This window comes from Ursus americanus, chromosome 23 (genome assembly GCF_024610735.1).
Source record: "Ursus americanus isolate L20-20 chromosome 23, mUrsAme1.1.p, whole genome shotgun sequence".
Classification (NCBI taxonomy): domain Eukaryota; kingdom Metazoa; phylum Chordata; class Mammalia; order Carnivora; family Ursidae; genus Ursus; species Ursus americanus.
The window spans coordinates 32,881,447-32,899,379 of NC_142149.1; the positions used below are offsets into that span (position 1 = coordinate 32,881,447).

General features: G+C 34.9%; 1 protein-coding gene across 3 annotated transcripts in view; it reads left to right on the forward strand.

Annotated features, from left to right (window-relative positions):
• The window catches only part of MED13 (mediator complex subunit 13), a 269,001-nt gene that overhangs the window by 202,703 nt on the left and 48,365 nt on the right, over positions 1–17,933 (forward strand). For all 3 annotated transcript variants that reach the window (XM_087854559.1, XM_087854560.1, XM_045773567.2), the window contains 6 exons: positions 637–782; positions 1,665–1,862; positions 3,314–3,508; positions 4,466–4,628; positions 4,816–4,926; positions 12,370–13,053. In XM_087854559.1, coding sequence (XP_087710685.1) covers positions 637–782; positions 1,665–1,862; positions 3,314–3,508; positions 4,466–4,628; positions 4,816–4,926; positions 12,370–13,053 — 1,497 coding nt within the window. The remainder of the gene's footprint in view (positions 1–636; positions 783–1,664; positions 1,863–3,313; positions 3,509–4,465; positions 4,629–4,815; positions 4,927–12,369; positions 13,054–17,933) is intronic.

A 17,933-nucleotide genomic window follows, 5' to 3' on the forward strand; every position in this document is an offset into this window, starting at 1 on the left:
TGCTTTCCTCTTGGGAACTTTTATTTTCCCAGCCATATCTAAATTTCATAAGATGCTCTACTTTGCATATAGCTTCGATTCTAGGATGCCTTCAATTGTGAGATCCATCATTGCTTTAAAATAACTTACCATTGGGGGTCAGAGGAGGGCAGTACATTAAATGCTTGGCTGATTGAATGTAGCCCAATTTCAGAAATAATAAAATGAGAAAATACAGTTGTATTTAATTTTTAATTATAAGGGAAAATAAACAAAAATTGGGTCATCCTTAATTCAGTTGCACATGTAGATTTTTTACACTCAATTAAAAAAAAAACTGAGACTATATTATTTTGGTGGCCTACCCTTGCCATTAAACTCACTTCCCCTTTACCTTAACTTACCTTGGTGACTATATTATAAGGGTATGTGTGGGTGTACCTACCTTGTTTACGGGTTCCTCTATTTGCAGCTTTTACTACTATAAACAGTGCTGTGAAGAACATTTCTTAGAACTAAATCTCTGCTTTTATCTGTGATTTTTTTTTCCCCCCTTCAGATGATGAAGTAGAATTTTTGGGTTAAAGAGAAAAAGCAAGTTAACTTTTATTTTGGCTATTAATCATCACTAAAATATAACTTTTTCTTCTTTATTAGTGAACACTTGTCCTGCTCTTTCACCTTTTTCTTGCATGGAGACAGCAATGTTTGTACCAGTGTGGAAATTAACCAACATCAACCTGTATACCTTCTTAGTGAAGAGCATATCACCCTTGCTCAACAGTCTAATAGCCCATTTCAAGGTAGATTATTTTACTGGCTTGGATATTTTGATCTCTTATTGTTTCAAGAAAACTCTTATTGCAATTGGTAATTTTTTTTTTAATTTTTATTTTGTTATATTAGTCTCCATACAGTACATCCCCAGTTTTTGATGCAATGTTCCATGATTGCAATTGGTAATTTTAAATTTTGGTATTTCTCCTGATCTTCAGCCTAGTGATGATTCTGATGTAGTTTATTTTCTTCTTCCCTATTAGAGTTTTAAATCAATGAAACAAGTTTTTTAAAACAAGTATTATTTTTAAAAAATTCTTTCACATGAATGATAGCATGTTTTAAAGTGTTCTTTTAAATAGCACTTAGCAGATATATATGTTTATGTTTTCAAGGTCATCTTTTGTGTCCAGTCACATAAGCCATTTTTAACATTGGTACATAGGGACTTTGATATTTATACAAGATTGCTGATTTGTTTTTAAGGACTGACAGTGTGGTCTTGTTTTAATTCTAACCCTAGGATTTGCTTTTTAAAAATTTACATGGCAGTACATAATAAAAGTACTTAGATTTATACTCACGCACACACACTCAGTTTTTCTTCAAATTGCTTTTTCTTACTGGAAATCAAGAGAAGTTGAAGGATATACATATAACCCCAACTCATGTTGAAATTCTTACCAACTAGGATTTTTTGGGTGGACAAAATTTTAAGATTTATAGTAAATTAAATATTGTGCTTTATCTTCACAGTAATGAAGTATAATAAATTTTTCTCTGAAATGATTGTTATGAGTTTCCTTTTCTTTTTTAGATTACATAATTACTTGTCAAACTATTCAATGTGATCTTATTTGGTGTACCAGTCTTCAGTTACTTACTTGATGTCTGTCTTGGGTTTCTAGTAATCTTAAGCCCATTTGGACTAAATGGCACTCTCACAGGACAAGCATTCAAGATGTCTGATTCAGCTACCAAAAAATTGATTGGTGAATGGAAACAATTCTATCCTATCTCATCTTGCTTAAAGGAGATGTCTGAAGAAAAACAGGAAGATATGGATTGGGAAGATGATTCTTTAGCTGCAGTAGAAGTTCTTGTTGGTACGGATTCTGAGTAGTAATTTTAAGGGGAAAATATGTGACTGTGTACTAGTTAGATTTTGCTGAATAATAATTCCAATACCTTAGTGCCTTTCAGCATTAAACATTTGTTTCTTTGTTTTCTCCTCACATTACATAAGGGCTGCATGTTGGTTGTGGTTTGGCTTCTTGTATTTTGTCATTCTATAATGTAAGGTCATTGAATACCCACTATCTGGGACATGCTGTTCTTACAAGAACAGAGGAATATTAAGGACTTAGTGTAACTATGTAAGTATATTTAAAGCTTCTGCTAGGATATGATGTATGTTACATCTGCTCATACTCCATTAGACAAAACTAGTCACTTTGGCCTGCCAAAGTCATTGGGGCAAGGAAATATATTCCACCTAGAGATAAGCATGCTAAAGGTGGGAAGAAGATAACTGTGAATGAGTAACATTTGGAAGCTGGAAAGTTGACCACCTGTGTTAAGTAGTATTTTAACATTTGGTAAAACTGTTACCTCTGATAACTTTTAAAAGGTAGAAAATGCACCTAAAGAACTCGTGGCTTTGATCTGCTCTGCCCAGGTCAGCTCTTTTCATATTGGCTCTTCTCTATGTGTCTTCTCATTCAGGGACCCAGATTAACAAGGTAAATTATATTTGGGACATGCTCATCTTGAGGGAAAGGACAGGAATAAGAGAGGCTGCACTGATCTTGCAAGCACATTTAAAGCTCCTGTTGGGATCTGGTGTATATCACATGCAGGTCACTCAGCCTAGCCTAACAATGGAGTGAATAGGTATACTCCATGTTAGAGAGATGGGGGAGGTGTGGGGAATGTATAATTGAGCAGATTATTAGGATTAGAATCTGCAGCAGTGTTTAATGGAATCATATGGCAATGTTACAATATGAACATTGCCTTATTCATGTTTTTTTTTTTTTTTAAATAAAAAGAATACCAGTATTGAATTTCAATAAATGCATTACTACCAGGGTAGTTGTGACAAAACCAGAAACAAAACACAATCATATATTAGGCTTTCATAAAAAGATCTATGAAGAAGAAAGCAGGAAACGGTCCATAATTCTAGTGCCCAGATTACCTTTGTTAAATTTAAAAACTTTTTTTTTAAATAATACACTTTATAGTTTGTCAGATTTGCAAATAAAGACTTAAAAGTAATACACTCTCATGGTTAGAAAATCCAAAAATGAAAAGAGAAAGCTGCTTGCTTCTGAGTCTCTCACTGAAGGTAACCACTAAATCTTCTCGTGGTTTCTTCCAAAAAACATTGTGCCAAAAGGAAAATATATTTATAAAAATACATTAAATATATTTTTATTTTAGTTAAACAAATACAATCATATGTAATTTTCCATTACAGTACTTTTGAGTGAACCTAACCCCACTATAGTCACAGTGGTAATTTATTTTCTTGTCCATTATTTTTTCCTTTCAGCTGGTGTCCGAATGATCTACCCAGCATGCTTTGTTCTAGTCCCTCAGTCAGACATTCCTACTCCTAGCTCTGTGGGATCCTCTCACTGTTCAGCTTCTTGCTTGGGTGTCCACCAAGTGCCTGCTTCCACAAGAGATCCTGCTATGTCTTCAGTTACTCTTACACCACCTACATCTCCTGAGGAAGTCCAAACAGGTATTGTATCAATCTGTTTCATGATCACTAGTTATAAATCTCTTGTCCTGAATATATCAGCACTTAAAAAATAATTATTTTGAAGTAATTTCAGACTTACTGAGAAGTTTCCATGTAAAGTACAAAGAACTCCCTCAGCCAGATTTCCAAAATGTTAGCATTTGTTCCATCACCCTCACTAGATGTATACATTCATTATCATTGGTCTTTTTCTCAACCATTTGGGAACAAGCTGCAGACACAATGCCCCATTGCGCTCAGGTACTCAGTGTATTTCCCAAACTTTAGAACACTCTCCTATATATCTACCATTTAATCCTCAAAGTCAGGAAGTCAACATTGATATAACACTACCATCAAGTTTATGTCCTCTGGATTTTTTGCTTTCTGTATTTTAAGTAAAGTAACATGCTTTTTGCCTCAAAATTACATGGAGGCATACCAGATAGATGTGGAGTACATTGTATAACAAATTAACAAGCAAAAAAACCAACCCCCCCCCAAAACAAAAAAAACAAAAAGAAAAACCCAAACACAAATAATGTTACTTTAAATGTACTTTTTTTCTTCTATAGCCTACTCTTTTTTTTCTTCTTTCTCTTTTTTTTAAAATTAACATATAATGTATTATTTGTTTCAGGGGTACAGGTCTGTGATTCATCAGTCTTACACAATACACAGTGCTCACCAAAACACATACCCCCCCCATTGTCCATCACCCAGCCACCCCATCCCTCCCACACCCCTCCATTCCAGCAACCTTCAGTTTGTTTCCTGAGATTAAGAGTCTCTTATGGTTTGTCTCCCTCTCTGGTTTCATCTTGTTCATTTTTTCCTCTCTTCCCCTATGATCCTCTGCCTTGTTTCTCAGATTCCACGTATGAGTGAGATCATATGATAATTGTCTTTCTCTGATTGATTTATTTCGTTCTATAGCCTATTCTTTTTTGTTTTCAGTTGATCCTCAGTCCGCCCAGAAGTGGGTCAAATTTTCTTCAGTATCTGATGGCTTCAACTCTGATAGTACTAGCCACCATGGTGGGAAAATACCCAGAAAATTAGCAAATCATGTGGTGGATAGAGTTTGGCAAGAATGCAATATGAACAGAGCACAGAACAAGTATGTAATTTCATTTTCGAGTTTAAAATATTGCGTGTCGGTAGTTACTTGTACAGAGATATTTTAAGTATATATAGTCATTTGTATGACTTTATAAATCTGATTTTTGAACTTCAATTTTAATGTTTAATTCATGGTTCTAGAAAACCTTATGAATTCTAAAGAATTTTCTAATTTCAAATCTTAGGAGGAAATATTCAGCTTCATCAGGTGGTCTATCTGAAGAAGAGATACCTGATAAAGTAGCATCCTGGGATTTTGTTGAAGCCACACAAAGAACAAATTGCAGCTGTTTGAGGTAGTTTTGTTTTTTTTCCCAGTTGATTGGTGTCTGTATACGTGTGTGTGATAGCTTCTTATGCTGTTGAATACTTAGGTAAGCTAGCTCAAAGTGAGACCTAAGCACAATGTGTGAGGATTTTTTTTCAAAAGAAAATTTGAGGGAAAAAAAATTCAGTGACTTGGAGCTGATTATAGAAGTACCTACAATGTATGCCATAGTCTTTACACAGTTACCAGAGCTGAACTGTGAAGGCTTGGTTTTACAACTAAATAAAAGAGAATTTTATCCCGGATTATAGTATGTATAGTATCTATAAGTTAAATGGTACACAAGTCTCTTGAGAAAAGAGTTCACAGATGGCACAGTGCCTGAGAAATTTCTCCCATAGGTTCTCATAAAAAGGTGACATACACTAGGTGAAAATTTCTGCAATCCTTTTTATAGTAAATATGGTATTAGGTTTTGCGCAGCAGTTTCTTATAACATCCTTTTGGGCAAACGGCAGGTGAAATGTTGAAATAAGATTCAGAAAGTATGATTCTACAAGGGTTTGAAGCTGCACTGTTAAAATACAAACTTTCTAATAGACTACATTGGTTAAAGATTAATAGAAGAATGGATGAACTTGAAATTCTTTTGGCAATTTTATTTCTGTGTTGGAGACTTTGAGATTTGGTTATCAGAAGCATTCAGATTATATTGCCTAGAGTTTATTATTTTATTCTAAAATGAAAGGTAGATCATATGCTTTTGCAATTTTGTAAACAAATAATGGCACTAACATCCCTTACCAGAACTTGTGAGCTAACAGTTGGTTACTCTTTGGTCGCAGATGTGAGCCAAAGGACTGGAGTGCCTGTATGTTAGGGCCAAGGTTTTTCTTACATTAGCTTTGTTTGATTGAATACAGCGACAGAGGGGCACCGGGGTGGCTCAGTCGGTTAAGCGGCTGCCTTCAGCTCAGGTCATGATCCCGGGGTCCTGGGATCGAGCCCCGCATTGAGTTCCCTGCTCAGCTGGGGGTCTGCTTCTCCCTCTGCCTCAACCCCTGCTTGTGCATGCTCACTCACTCTCTTTCTTTCTCTCTCTCAAAATCTTAAAAAAGAGAGAGAATGGTAACAGACTCTCAACTTGTTCTGGTTTGTTTTTTTGCATAGGTTAGATGTATCTACATAGATTCTTCTATTAGAGACTATAATTTTTTAAAGTCTGACAACTGTGTTAAAAACTTGTCTGTTGCTGATAGATTGGAATAAAAATATAGATAGATTAGCTCTTGTTCAATAGTTTAAAATAGTTTAACACCATAGCCACTTGGACGGGCAGACCCAGACTTAATCTTCAAATATAGAGCTCCATAATGTTATTTGTCTGAGACCAGAGATCAGCAGCTATGATCCATTGGCCAAAATTGGCTCACTGCCTGTTTTCATATGGCCTGTGAGCTGAAAATGCCTTTTACATTTTTAAATAGTTGGAAGAAATCAAAGAAGAATATTTTGTGGCATGTGAAACTTACATGAAATTCAAATTTTAATGTCCATAAGATTTATTGGAACAGAGTCACATCTGTTCATTTACATGTCAACTGTGGCTGCTTTCACAGAGTTGAGTAGTTGTGACACAGACTGTATGGCCTCCAGAGCCTAAAATATTTACCATCTGTCCTTTACAGAAAAAGTTTGCCAGTTCCTAGTCTCAGACCAGTAGAATGCTTAAATGAAATTAGGCTTTTCTTTCCATATATTGACGTTTTTATCAAGCGGCTCTTCTTTTTTAGTTCCCTACCTAGATTTTTGCTTTATTCGTCTTGAAAGATGAAACTTTTAAGTATATTTGTTTAAAATGGTTTTATTTATTTATTTTTAAGATTTTATTTATTTATTAGAGTGAGAGTGAGCAGGGGGAGCGGCAGAGGGAGAGGAGAAGCAAGCTCCCCGGTGTGCAGGGAGCCCGATGCAGGGCTTGATCCCAGGACCTTGAGATCATGACCTTAGCTGAAGGCAGACGCTTAACTGACTGAGCCACTCGGGCGCCCCTAAAATGGTTTTAGAGGAAGACCCTCAAAATGCATATTGGTAAACATACGTTTAAGTTTAAATTCTTGGTTTCTAAGCTGAACTTTTGTTTTTCAAAACTTACTGTGTCTCGTATATCCAGAAATTCCTCCCAGGTATAGAGAGATTTGATACAATGAAATTTTGTATAATCTATACATGTGACTTATTTTGGTATATTTGCTCCTCTAGGAAATACAGAGTTTCTGATCATTTACTTTTTTTTTCCATTATTGAATTTTGTACTTCTAATTCCTCCTCCACTTCCCTCAAATCAGTTTCTCTTATTTAATTCTTAAATAAGGCCTAAAATAGATGTTGAGCCACTATGTGTATCATCTGCTGCCATAGAATATAGGAAGTAGGGCACACATTGATAACTTAACTGTGATAGTCAGCCAGTTTGCTGTCAAATCTGTCTTTGCCTTTTCCCTACTCTGTTCTGTATTGCAGGGGATTACATTTCCTAGGCTCCTTTGCTTTCTACATGTGCTTGTTGTCCCCCCCCCCAAGCTTTATTGAGGTATAATTGATAAATAGCATTGTGAGAGTTTAAAGTGTACAACATGATGATTTGGCTAGACCCAGTTGCTTTCTGGGTTTGGCTCTGTTAGGTGCTAACAGAAGATTGGTTGACGAGATGAGGAAGGAAGCCAGTGTATTTCTCCACCCCTTTTTTGAGCCAACTCCGGAAGTAGTTCTGTGTCCTATTAATGGCCCCTTCTTCCGTGGTCCAGATTACCACTGAACAGATCCCACTATGGTTCTAACACCATCCCAAGCTTGTTTGATCTGGTGATACTATTTCATTTTACTGCCCTTTTAGTTCAAGAAGTCATGGAAGCTCTCTGCTATTGGTAGTCTTTGAGATGCCTCATGTTCCTCTGTTTTTTGTAACTGATTCTCTATAGTAGATTTCCTCTACGTGAGACAGGACTGGACCCTGACTGATACGTTGATTTCTCTTAGAAATCAATTTGAAAAAAACTGCATAGTTACATAAGCAGTTTGCATGAGTATGTAACGTATGATTTGAAGATTTAAATTATATAAATAGAGCTGACGTTATCCTTGACCACTCTCAGTCTCTTTCCAAATGCTACTACCTTTCCCTAGAATTGACTGCTTGCCAATTAGGTATTATCTTTCCATAGTTTTTCTGTAGTTTTTTGTATGTGTTTTTCCTCTCAACACAAAAATATAATACGGGTATATTTGACAGCCTAAATTTTTCATTTAATGTGCCTTAGATCTTTCCATTTAATTACTTGTAGATCTGCCATATTATCTTTAAAAACGTCTTGGTATTCCACTGAATAGAAGTACCATAGTGTATGTAATCATTCTGGGTTTGATGGACAAATAGGTTGTTTCCAAAAGTTTTTGTTTGTATTTACTTAAAAAAAGATAATACTTCTGTGGCTGTCAATTATTTATTAGATATTTTTGAACACTTAATTTATGATAGGTGTCCTAGGCTCAGATACACTAGTGAATAAGGCTCCTGCTATTATGAAGCCTGTGCACGGATGGGGTAGATGATAATTAAAAAAAAAAAAGAATTTTTAATCTTTTTAGATTTTAAGAGTGATGAGTGCTAAGAAGGAAAAAAATTAGGTGGGTGATGTGATACAGAGTTGTGGGAGAGGGGGCTATTTAAGTACTTGTGAATTCAAAAAGATCCTACCAGTTTTACTCCCACTTTTTATATATAGAAGTACTGGTTTTTCTTGTGCTTTCACTATCTGAGAACGGTCCGTAAAATTATTTTTTTGCTACTAGAGTAAGTGAAAAGCATAAAATTGTTTTCATTGGCTTTTTTCAGTTATTAATAAAATTAAATACTGCATATTTATTGAAATTAAGCTTTAGTGTGATAGAGTGTTCTTAAGAAAATTAGCACTTAGCAAGCTATATAAATAGAAAGTGATACAATGAATTTCAGATGTTAACACTAAAATACACCTAGGTGGCTCAGTCGGTTAAGTGTCAACCTTCGGCTCAGGTCATCTCAGGGTCCTGGGATTGCATCCCACATCAGGCTCCCTGCTCAGTGGGGAGGCTGCTTCTCCTTCTCCCTCTCCTCTCCCCCTGCTTGTGCTTTCTTTCTCTCTCTCTGACAAATAAATAAAATATTTTTTAAAAAACTATTTTTTAACAACTGGAGCTATTTAATAATGGGATGGATGCCTTTCCTTATAAGGTAATGTGGGCCTTGTCATTGAAAGTATTCAGACAGGATGATCAGAGAAGGGATTATTCTACGTTGGAATAAACTACTGCTTGTTTTTTAATGACCAATTTTTTATAAAAAATTTTTAAATGCTAAATTTGAATAATTCATATAATGCACATGAAATAAAATTAAAAAGCTGAGTTCCCTCTCCTATATATGTATATAGCTCTGCCTGCTTTCTTTCATACGAATGGAATCATGCTATGTATACTGTTCTGCAACTTGCTTATTTTGATAAACGGTAATCGTGGGTATTTTTCTATGTTAGCACATACAGACCCAACTCTTTGTTTCTTTTAAGTTTATACTACTCCATAATACTGTGAAGGTATAGTACTTTATTTGGGTATTCCCCTATGCTGCACTCTTGCTGAAGACTTTTTTTTTTTTTAGAGATTTTGTTTATTTATTTGAGAGAGTGAGAGACAGACCATGAGCAGGAGGGAGGGGCAGAGGGAGAGGGAGAAGCAGGCTCCCCACTGAGCAGGGAGCCCAATGAGGGGTTCGATCCCAGGACCCTGAGATCATGACCTGAGCCAAAGGCAGGTGCCTAACTGACTGAGCCACCCAGGTGTACCTTGCTGACGATTTTTAAAGCAAATCATAAATATCATTTCACTTCTTCAGTATGCAACTCTAATATTTTAATTTTGTTTTATCATTTTCTTACATAACTATAATTCCATTATCACACCTAATAAAAAGAATAGTATTTTATTAGTATCATCTCATACCTTATACAGATTTGTCTCAGAAATGTCTTTTTGTAGTTGGTTTGTTTGACAAGGACCTGGACAAGGAGTATAGATTTGGTTGTTAAGTCTTCTAGGTCTCTTTTGTAATCCCCTACCCCATTTTTATGACATGGACTTAGTTGGAGAAGCTGTGTCAGTTATGCTGTGGAATGTTCCACATTCTGGATATCTCAATTTGTCATATATTGTAACTTGTTCTTTTAGTGTCCTTTAATTTCTTCCTTTATCCCTTGCATTTCTGTAAATGGAAATTAGTTCTAGAGCTGTGCTGTCCAGTTCTAGCTATGTTAGTAACCACTAGTGGCTATGTAAAATATTTGGATTTAAATACACTTGAAAATTCAGTTTCTCAGTTGAACTAGCCACCTATCAGGTCCTCAGTAGCCACTTAAAGAACATTTCCGTCATTACAGAAAGTTTTGTTGGACAGTGCTGATTTAGAGGCTTAATGCATTCATGTTCAGTTTTTTTAATTTTTAAATTTTATTTTTTAATTTTATTTTTGGGAGAGAGAGCACACACCTGAGCCATGGGTGGGGGGAGGGAGAGAGAGAATCTTAAGCGGGCTCCACATCCAGCACGCAGACCCTTCCACCGTGCTCAGTCCCAGGACCCTGAGATGATGACCTGAGCTGAAATCAAGGGTCAGATGCTCAACCAACTGAGCCCCTGAGGCATCCCTCAGGTTCAGTATTTTTGACGAGAATACTTCGTAGGTGGTGCAGTGTTGCTTTGTATTGTGTCACATCAGAAGACAAATGTCTTGTTGTTCCACTTTTAATAATGGGTTGAGATTGAGAAGGTGATGATCAGCCTGACCCCTCCTTGTAAAGTTTACCATATTTACTATGAATAAAGACAGTTTTTCTTCTTTCTTTGAAATCTCTAATCTCTTTCTTATTACATTGGCTGAAACTTTCAATACAATTATTGAATAGAAATGTTGGGTTAATATTTTTGCTTTGTTGCCATTTTTAGGGATGAATTATTTAGTCTTTTATCATTTAGTATGATATTAGTTGTTTTTCATACATGTCCTTTGTCAGATTTTTAGTCTGCATTTTGAGTCTTTTTGTAATGAATTATGTGTTGAATTTTGCCATATGTTTTTCTGTACTTACAGAGATAATTATATGGTTTTCTCTGTTATTCTGTTAATGTGATGAATAATATTGAATTCTATTGACTGTTATACTTTATATTCCTGGGACAGATATCATTTGCTCATGATGTATTATCCTTTTATATATTATTGGATTGCTAATATTTTGTTAATGATTTATATTCTTGAGGGATATTGTTCTATGATTTCCTTTTCTTTGATTTCTTTGATTTTGTTATCAGGTTAATGGTGGATTTTTCCTGTGTCTTTTTGACATAATTCCAGTTTTCTTTGATAACTTTCATGCTTTTTTCCCCCATGCATGTGTCCTAGACTCTGTACAGAAGGATGTTCAGCATGTTCCCTCAATAGAGAGGGTTCTTCAAAAAACTAACTACCTACAATTGCATTTGCATACTCTTTTTTGTTATTTCTGATATAACAAAACCATTAATAAAGTAGATTTTAAAAGAAAACTTAAAAAATCTAGTGAATACTGAATGCTTTTACTTCATGTCCCTCCACATTTTTGCCTTGTTTCTCAGTTTAAAAAAAAATGTTGTATATATCACTGTCAGCTGAGTTTAGAAATCTTAAGGTGCACAGTATTTTTACTACATTTAAATGTTAAACTCTGAAGTTCAATTACTAGGTTTTTAGGTGTATAGTTTTAAGTTTTCAGTTTCAGAATTGCTTCACAATATGAGGAAAATAATTCTTTTAGGCATTTTCTTTTCTAGTTAGCTGATTCTTTCTGTAGTGGTAAGCCTTGGGAGAAGGAAGGTAGATATACTGTGTGGAGTCCATCGGACAGTTGCAGTGCTATCCAGAATGATATAACTTCATTTCTGTACAATAAGTTTTTTGGCGGGTTGCTATAGGATTGTAGATGATGATTGCGCTCACCCAGGCTATTGTTCTGAAATATCAGGTACATTTGTGAATGAATGGATTTCAGATCTTTCTATACTTTATTATCTTAAAATAACTAGAATTTTAGCTCTATTTATTCAGATACTGAAATGTTTAGGTTACATAAGGTAAACCATGTTTGGTTATCTGACCACATAGCTATTAAATGAACAGAAGATCATATAGCTATTAAATGAGCAAAGGCTGTTATGAATCATTCTGCAGTTCTTAATTTTAGGTTGCTGAACAAAGTATTTTTTCCATGTAAATTCAAATCATTTACTTTTAGACTTATATGTAAAAAACCAAATATATGAATTGTTTAGTAGTGTTAACTTGTGTACTTTGATGTAATAGTGATACTATAAAAGTTAAACATTTCTTTTAACTTTTTAGGCACAAAAATCTCAAACCAAGAAATCCTGGACAACAAGGACAGGCACCATCTTTAAATCAGCAACAGCAAGTACTTCCTAAGCACAAGACCAATGAAAAACAAGAAAAGAGTGAAAAACCACAGAAACGCCCCTTGACTCCTTTTCACCATCGTGTATCTGTTAGTGATGATGTTGGCATGGATACAGATTCAGCTAGCCAAAGACTTGTGATCTCCGCTCCAGATAGTCAAGTGAGATTTTCAAACATCCGAACTAATGATGTAGCAAAGACTCCTCAGTTGCATGGCACCGAAATGGCAAATTCACCTCAGCCACCTCCACTTAGTCCTCACCCATGTGACGTGGTTGATGAAGGAGTGACTAAAACACCTTCAACTCCTCAAAGTCAACATTTTTATCAAATGCCAACACCAGATCCCTTGGTTCCTTCTAAACCAATGGAAGATAGGATAGACAGTTTATCCCAGTCTTTCCCAGCTCAATTCCAGGAAGCTGTAGAACCTACAATGTATGTTGGTACAGCAGTAAACTTGGAAGAAGATGAAGCTAATATAGCCTGGAAGTATTACAAGGTCCCAAAGAAAAAAGATGTAGAGTTTTTACCACCTCAGCTTCCAAGTGATAAATTCAAGGATGATCCAGTTGGACCTTTTGGACAGGAAAGTGTAACATCAGTTACAGAGTATGTATTTTTTTAATAGTCACTATTTATAATTTAAGGGTAGAAATGATGTAAGTTCTTAATACCAAGACTCCAGAATTGGTTTCAGGGTAGGATTTATAATAATAAATCTTTTAAATATTAGTTTTACATAACTTCTTTACAGTGTTTTTTTCCTCAGGGAACCTCTTTATTATGAAATATTAGTCACAAAAAAGTGGAGAAAATAATAGCACTTATCCATCAACCAACTTAAGTTTTTTTGCATATAATTAGAACCCCTCTGTACTATTTTTCTTCCTCCATTTTTCCTTCCTCTGTCCTAAATTTGGTATTTATATCATTTCTATACATGTTTTTAGACATGTAGCTCTAGTTAATTCATTTTAATTGCTTTATAGTGTTTCTTTGTTATGAATAATACATAATTTATCTACTTTCCTAAAGATGGACATGTTGGTTATTTTCAGTTTTCTCCAGTTATATAAGTGGAATTGTGCATATTTCCTTGTGTATTTGTATAAGATTTCTCTAGGGAGTACATCTAAAAATGGAATTGCTGGGCCTGAGGGTATGCCCATATTCTGCATTAATGGTGATTGCCAGGTTTGCTCTCCACCTATACCATTTTACATCCTTATCAACCAGCAGAGTGTGAGAATGGTGTTTTTCCTCTAGTGTTTGGTATTATGAGACTTTCAATTTAGTTAATCTTCTATGTGCAGATTGGCATCTTATTGTCTTAATGCATGTTTTCCAGATTCCTAGCAAGATTAAGCATTATTTAAAATGTTCATTGGACATTTAGATTGCTTCTGTGAACTGTCTGCATATCATATTTTTTAGTCTTATTTTTCCTTTTTCCCCCCAATTCTTTGCGTGTTCTGGCTATTAATCTTACATTAGTTACATGTGTTACAGTTATCTTCCTCCATTCTGTGGATTGCCTTTGTCCACTTTATGTGTGGCATACTTTGGGTGGGAAACTTTTTTGGGTCTTCCTTTACTATGTTATTCTGATTACATTTATATTCTGTCCAGTAAGTCTTTTGCATTTTTTCTATAGATTTTCTAAAAGGTGAAAATCAACCAACAAAACACCATTATATTCATTAAAACTGTCTTCTGACCAGTGCAAGACCAAGTAGCGTGCAAAGATTGTATTTCTTCTCTGTTAGTCCGTTGTCAGCAAAAGTATTTAGGGTCTTCTCTTTAGCTTAGAATTCTAAAATTTCACAAGAGCATGTGCAGGTATAGTGATCTTTTGTTTAGTCTTTGTATTGGGCATTTGCAGTGGGCTGGTTCAGTTTGAAGTCTTTTTTTTTTGTCCCGGGAAGTTCTCTTCTTGGATAATATCTGCATTTTTTACCCGTTCTCTTTGTAACCTCTGTGATTCATATGTTGAGTTTCTGTATTTTCTCTCATTTTCTGTCTATTTTTTTTCCTTTGTATTCGAAAGGGATTCCTCAAATTTCTTCCAGCTCTTTCTTGAAGTCTTAATATTTGTTGCTCATGTTTTCTTATTTCTAAATTTTTTAAAAAATAGCATCCCCTTGTTTAATGTTCTGTAATTTTTTAGAATTACTTTATTTTCATCTTTTTACTATGCTGCTTCTCATCACTTTTTTTTATAATTACTTCATTCACTTTTTTTTTTTTTGAGGGAGAGTGAAGAGAAGGAGAGAGAAAAAGAGGGAGGGGGAGAAAATGGTGGGGGGAGAGGAAGAGAGAATCTTAAGCAGGTTCCATGCTCAGTGTGATGCCCAAGCCCAACGTTGTGGTGGGGGGAGCTCAATCTAACAATCCTGAGATCATGACCTGAGCTGAAATCAAGAGTCAGACACTTAACTGGCTCAGCCACCTATGTGCCCCTCTTCATACACATTTTAGAATGAAGGAATAGGGGAGCTGATTGGCAGGCCTTACTCATTCAGTAAATAATTTAGTATATACTATGTATCAGTTCTGTACACTGCTTTATGATAACCATGTTGGGGATGACTTGGAAGGGAGGCCTGGTACCTAAAATTCCAGAATGAAGAGGATGTCAGATCTTGGGTCTTCACCCAAGAAGAGAATACTCATTTTTCTTATAGAAGGAACTCTTCTTTTCCCTCCATTTTCAGCTCTTATTTTTCAATTCTGTCTAGAGATACAGGTCCAAATTTTCTCTGATTTTTTGGGGCAGTTTGGCTCTCTTGTTGTTTATATAGGTTGCCTGTAGTCCCCTCTTGCATATTCTAGGCCATGACCTTTCTCTGCTGTGTTTTGTTGATTTTGAGCTTCCCTGAGACTAAGTAAAATGGCCAATTTGTAGCCTCTCTCATTTTCCCTACTGTTAAAGATTTATTTTCTTCTAATATTTCTAATTATTTTAGTAAACAAACCTGTGTGCCTTATCTAGCTCTTTGAATCTTAAAAGTATTCTAGTATTGTTTTTTAATTAAAATTAATCTGGATTTGAAATTTAGGGACTTTAGGATACCCTTATGATCATGGAAGAAAACTAGCTTATTTAATAGTTAGGAGGACTCTTGAAAGCAATTGATGCCTTGGTAACAAGTCTCAAAGGATCTTAGTCTTACTTGTGCTGGATGTAATATAAAAGTCCTCAACTGTTGTCTGAAACTACTGTTGGTCTCTCTGTTTCTGTACTTCTCTACATATATTCTGTACACAGTAAAGTGATCATTATAAGTTAAATGTTACGTTACTCATTTGCTTAAAACCCTTGAGGAGTTTCCCTTTACATTCAGAATAAAATCCAAACTCTTTTTCCTCATCTGTAATATTCTACCCAGTTCCTGCCTAGCTAGTTCTTCAGTCTTATTTTTACTACTCTCCTGTTTGGTTCCTTCTTTCTTTCCATCAGCTTTCTTGCTGTTTCTTCAGAAAGCCAAGCTCATTCCTAATGGCCTTTAGAATTGTATTACAGATGGGGAAACAGCTCACCCCTTCTTATTTAGCCCTGCTGAAAAGTTACCTTCTCAGGAGGTATTTTCCTGACCATTTTATCTAAACTATGGCTTTTCTTCCCTCCCCAGATCACTACCTATCTTGTACACCGCTTTCATTTTTTCTTTATATAGATCATCTGAAATTACATTATGTATTTGTTAATGATCTTTTCCCTATTAAAATGTAAACTTTATGAGGGCAAGGACTCTATGTCTTGTTTACTGCTATGTTCCTCTCGCATACACACACAGACACATACACACACCTGTAGAACGATTCTGGGTCCATAGTAGACATTCAGCAAATGTTTGGATAAATGAAACAACAGTATGGCCCTAGGGTTACTTTGTGATTCTAGAACTTGTTTTCTCTCTAGATTATATTTTCTTATTTAATGTATATAAAATGTAGCATTATGAATATTTTTAGTTTTACAAACTTAAAGGGTGAGTTTTTATGGGCACATCATATTCATAAGATCCAAGAGTCCTAGCCATAACTTTAAATAAGTGTATTAGCTACTTGTGTGCATGAACATCTGTAAGTGAAATGAAGGTCTCTTAGAAGTTAATACAGTTTAACCTTAGAATCTGTTCTGAAATTATTTGACATTTTTCTCACTGAATATGAATGAGAATGAAGAAGCATAATGTAGAAAGGTAGCATGCAGAGTAGAATGGTGCTGGGTCATGATTATGTAAATTAAGAAAATAACATGCTTCTGTTCCTGGTCACCATTTTTTTTCTTCATAAAAAGAAAGGAAAAGACTGAATAAAAGGTTTTGTTTTGTTTTTTTTTTTAATTCTGTGTCTCATGCGAGTATTGTTTTGGTTTCATTACTAAAATGTGTATTGTGTCACAATTTACTTTTAGATAGAATCCTTTTTATTATTATAGTAGATTAGAATATGAAAAATACCACAAAAAAGTCAACACTCAGCTGCTTGAAATATGAATTAAAATATTTATGGAATATAATTGTTCTATACTTGATAGGTTAGAAGTTTTTTGGTGTTATGTTTTAATCATCTGGATGATTCTTTCCTTTTGTAGTTAACTATTCTGTGGCTGTAGTTCTCAACTGGGGCAGTTTCTTACTCCCCCACTCATGCCTTCCCATGACATTTGGCAGTGTTAAAAGACCGTTTAGATTGTCACAGCTTGGGGGGGGGGGTGACGCTCTTTGGTAGGTGGAGGCCAGGGATGCTGCTAAATATCCTACCATATGTATATATATATGCCATATATATATATGGCACAGTCCCTAACAGCAAAGCCCATATATATATATATATATGGTAGGATATATATATATATATATGGCACAGTCCCTAACAGCAAAGCCCAAAATGTTAATAGTGTTGAGGTGCTTTAATATCATGAATCATTTTTAAGAGAAATTTGAACTCTAGAATAAATTACTTAATTAGATAGGCCAAACCTGTTTACTGATTAGTTTTACTAGGGAGATTCCCCAAGTAAAATACCTGGCATGGGCTTTAGGGTTTGCATTATGCTAAAGCTAAAGTTTTGTTTTGTTTTGTTTTGTTTTCATATGTTAAAAGGATCTTGTTTGGATAACTTAGTGATTCTGGTTCTGTTATTAATGTTACTTGAGATAGGATGTCGTGAGGCTCATCAGTCAGATGATATCCCCTGTCATTAAAATAAATTCTATGAATTAATAGTCTCTCAATGGTATTTAAACAATCTTAAATTTTTTCTAGAAGCATTGGGTTGCTTTAAAGCTATAATATGATCTTTTCTAGTCAGAGTAATCCATTCAGAAGCCTAGATTTTTAATATAAGTAAATTTCTGAATTCTTATTAGACATTGTAAATTTCTAATCTTTTTCCATACTCTCTGAGTTTTGAAAGTGTATTTAAATATATGGCAGTTAATTAGGGGGCTCCTGTAACTCCTGTATTCTTTCACCCTTAG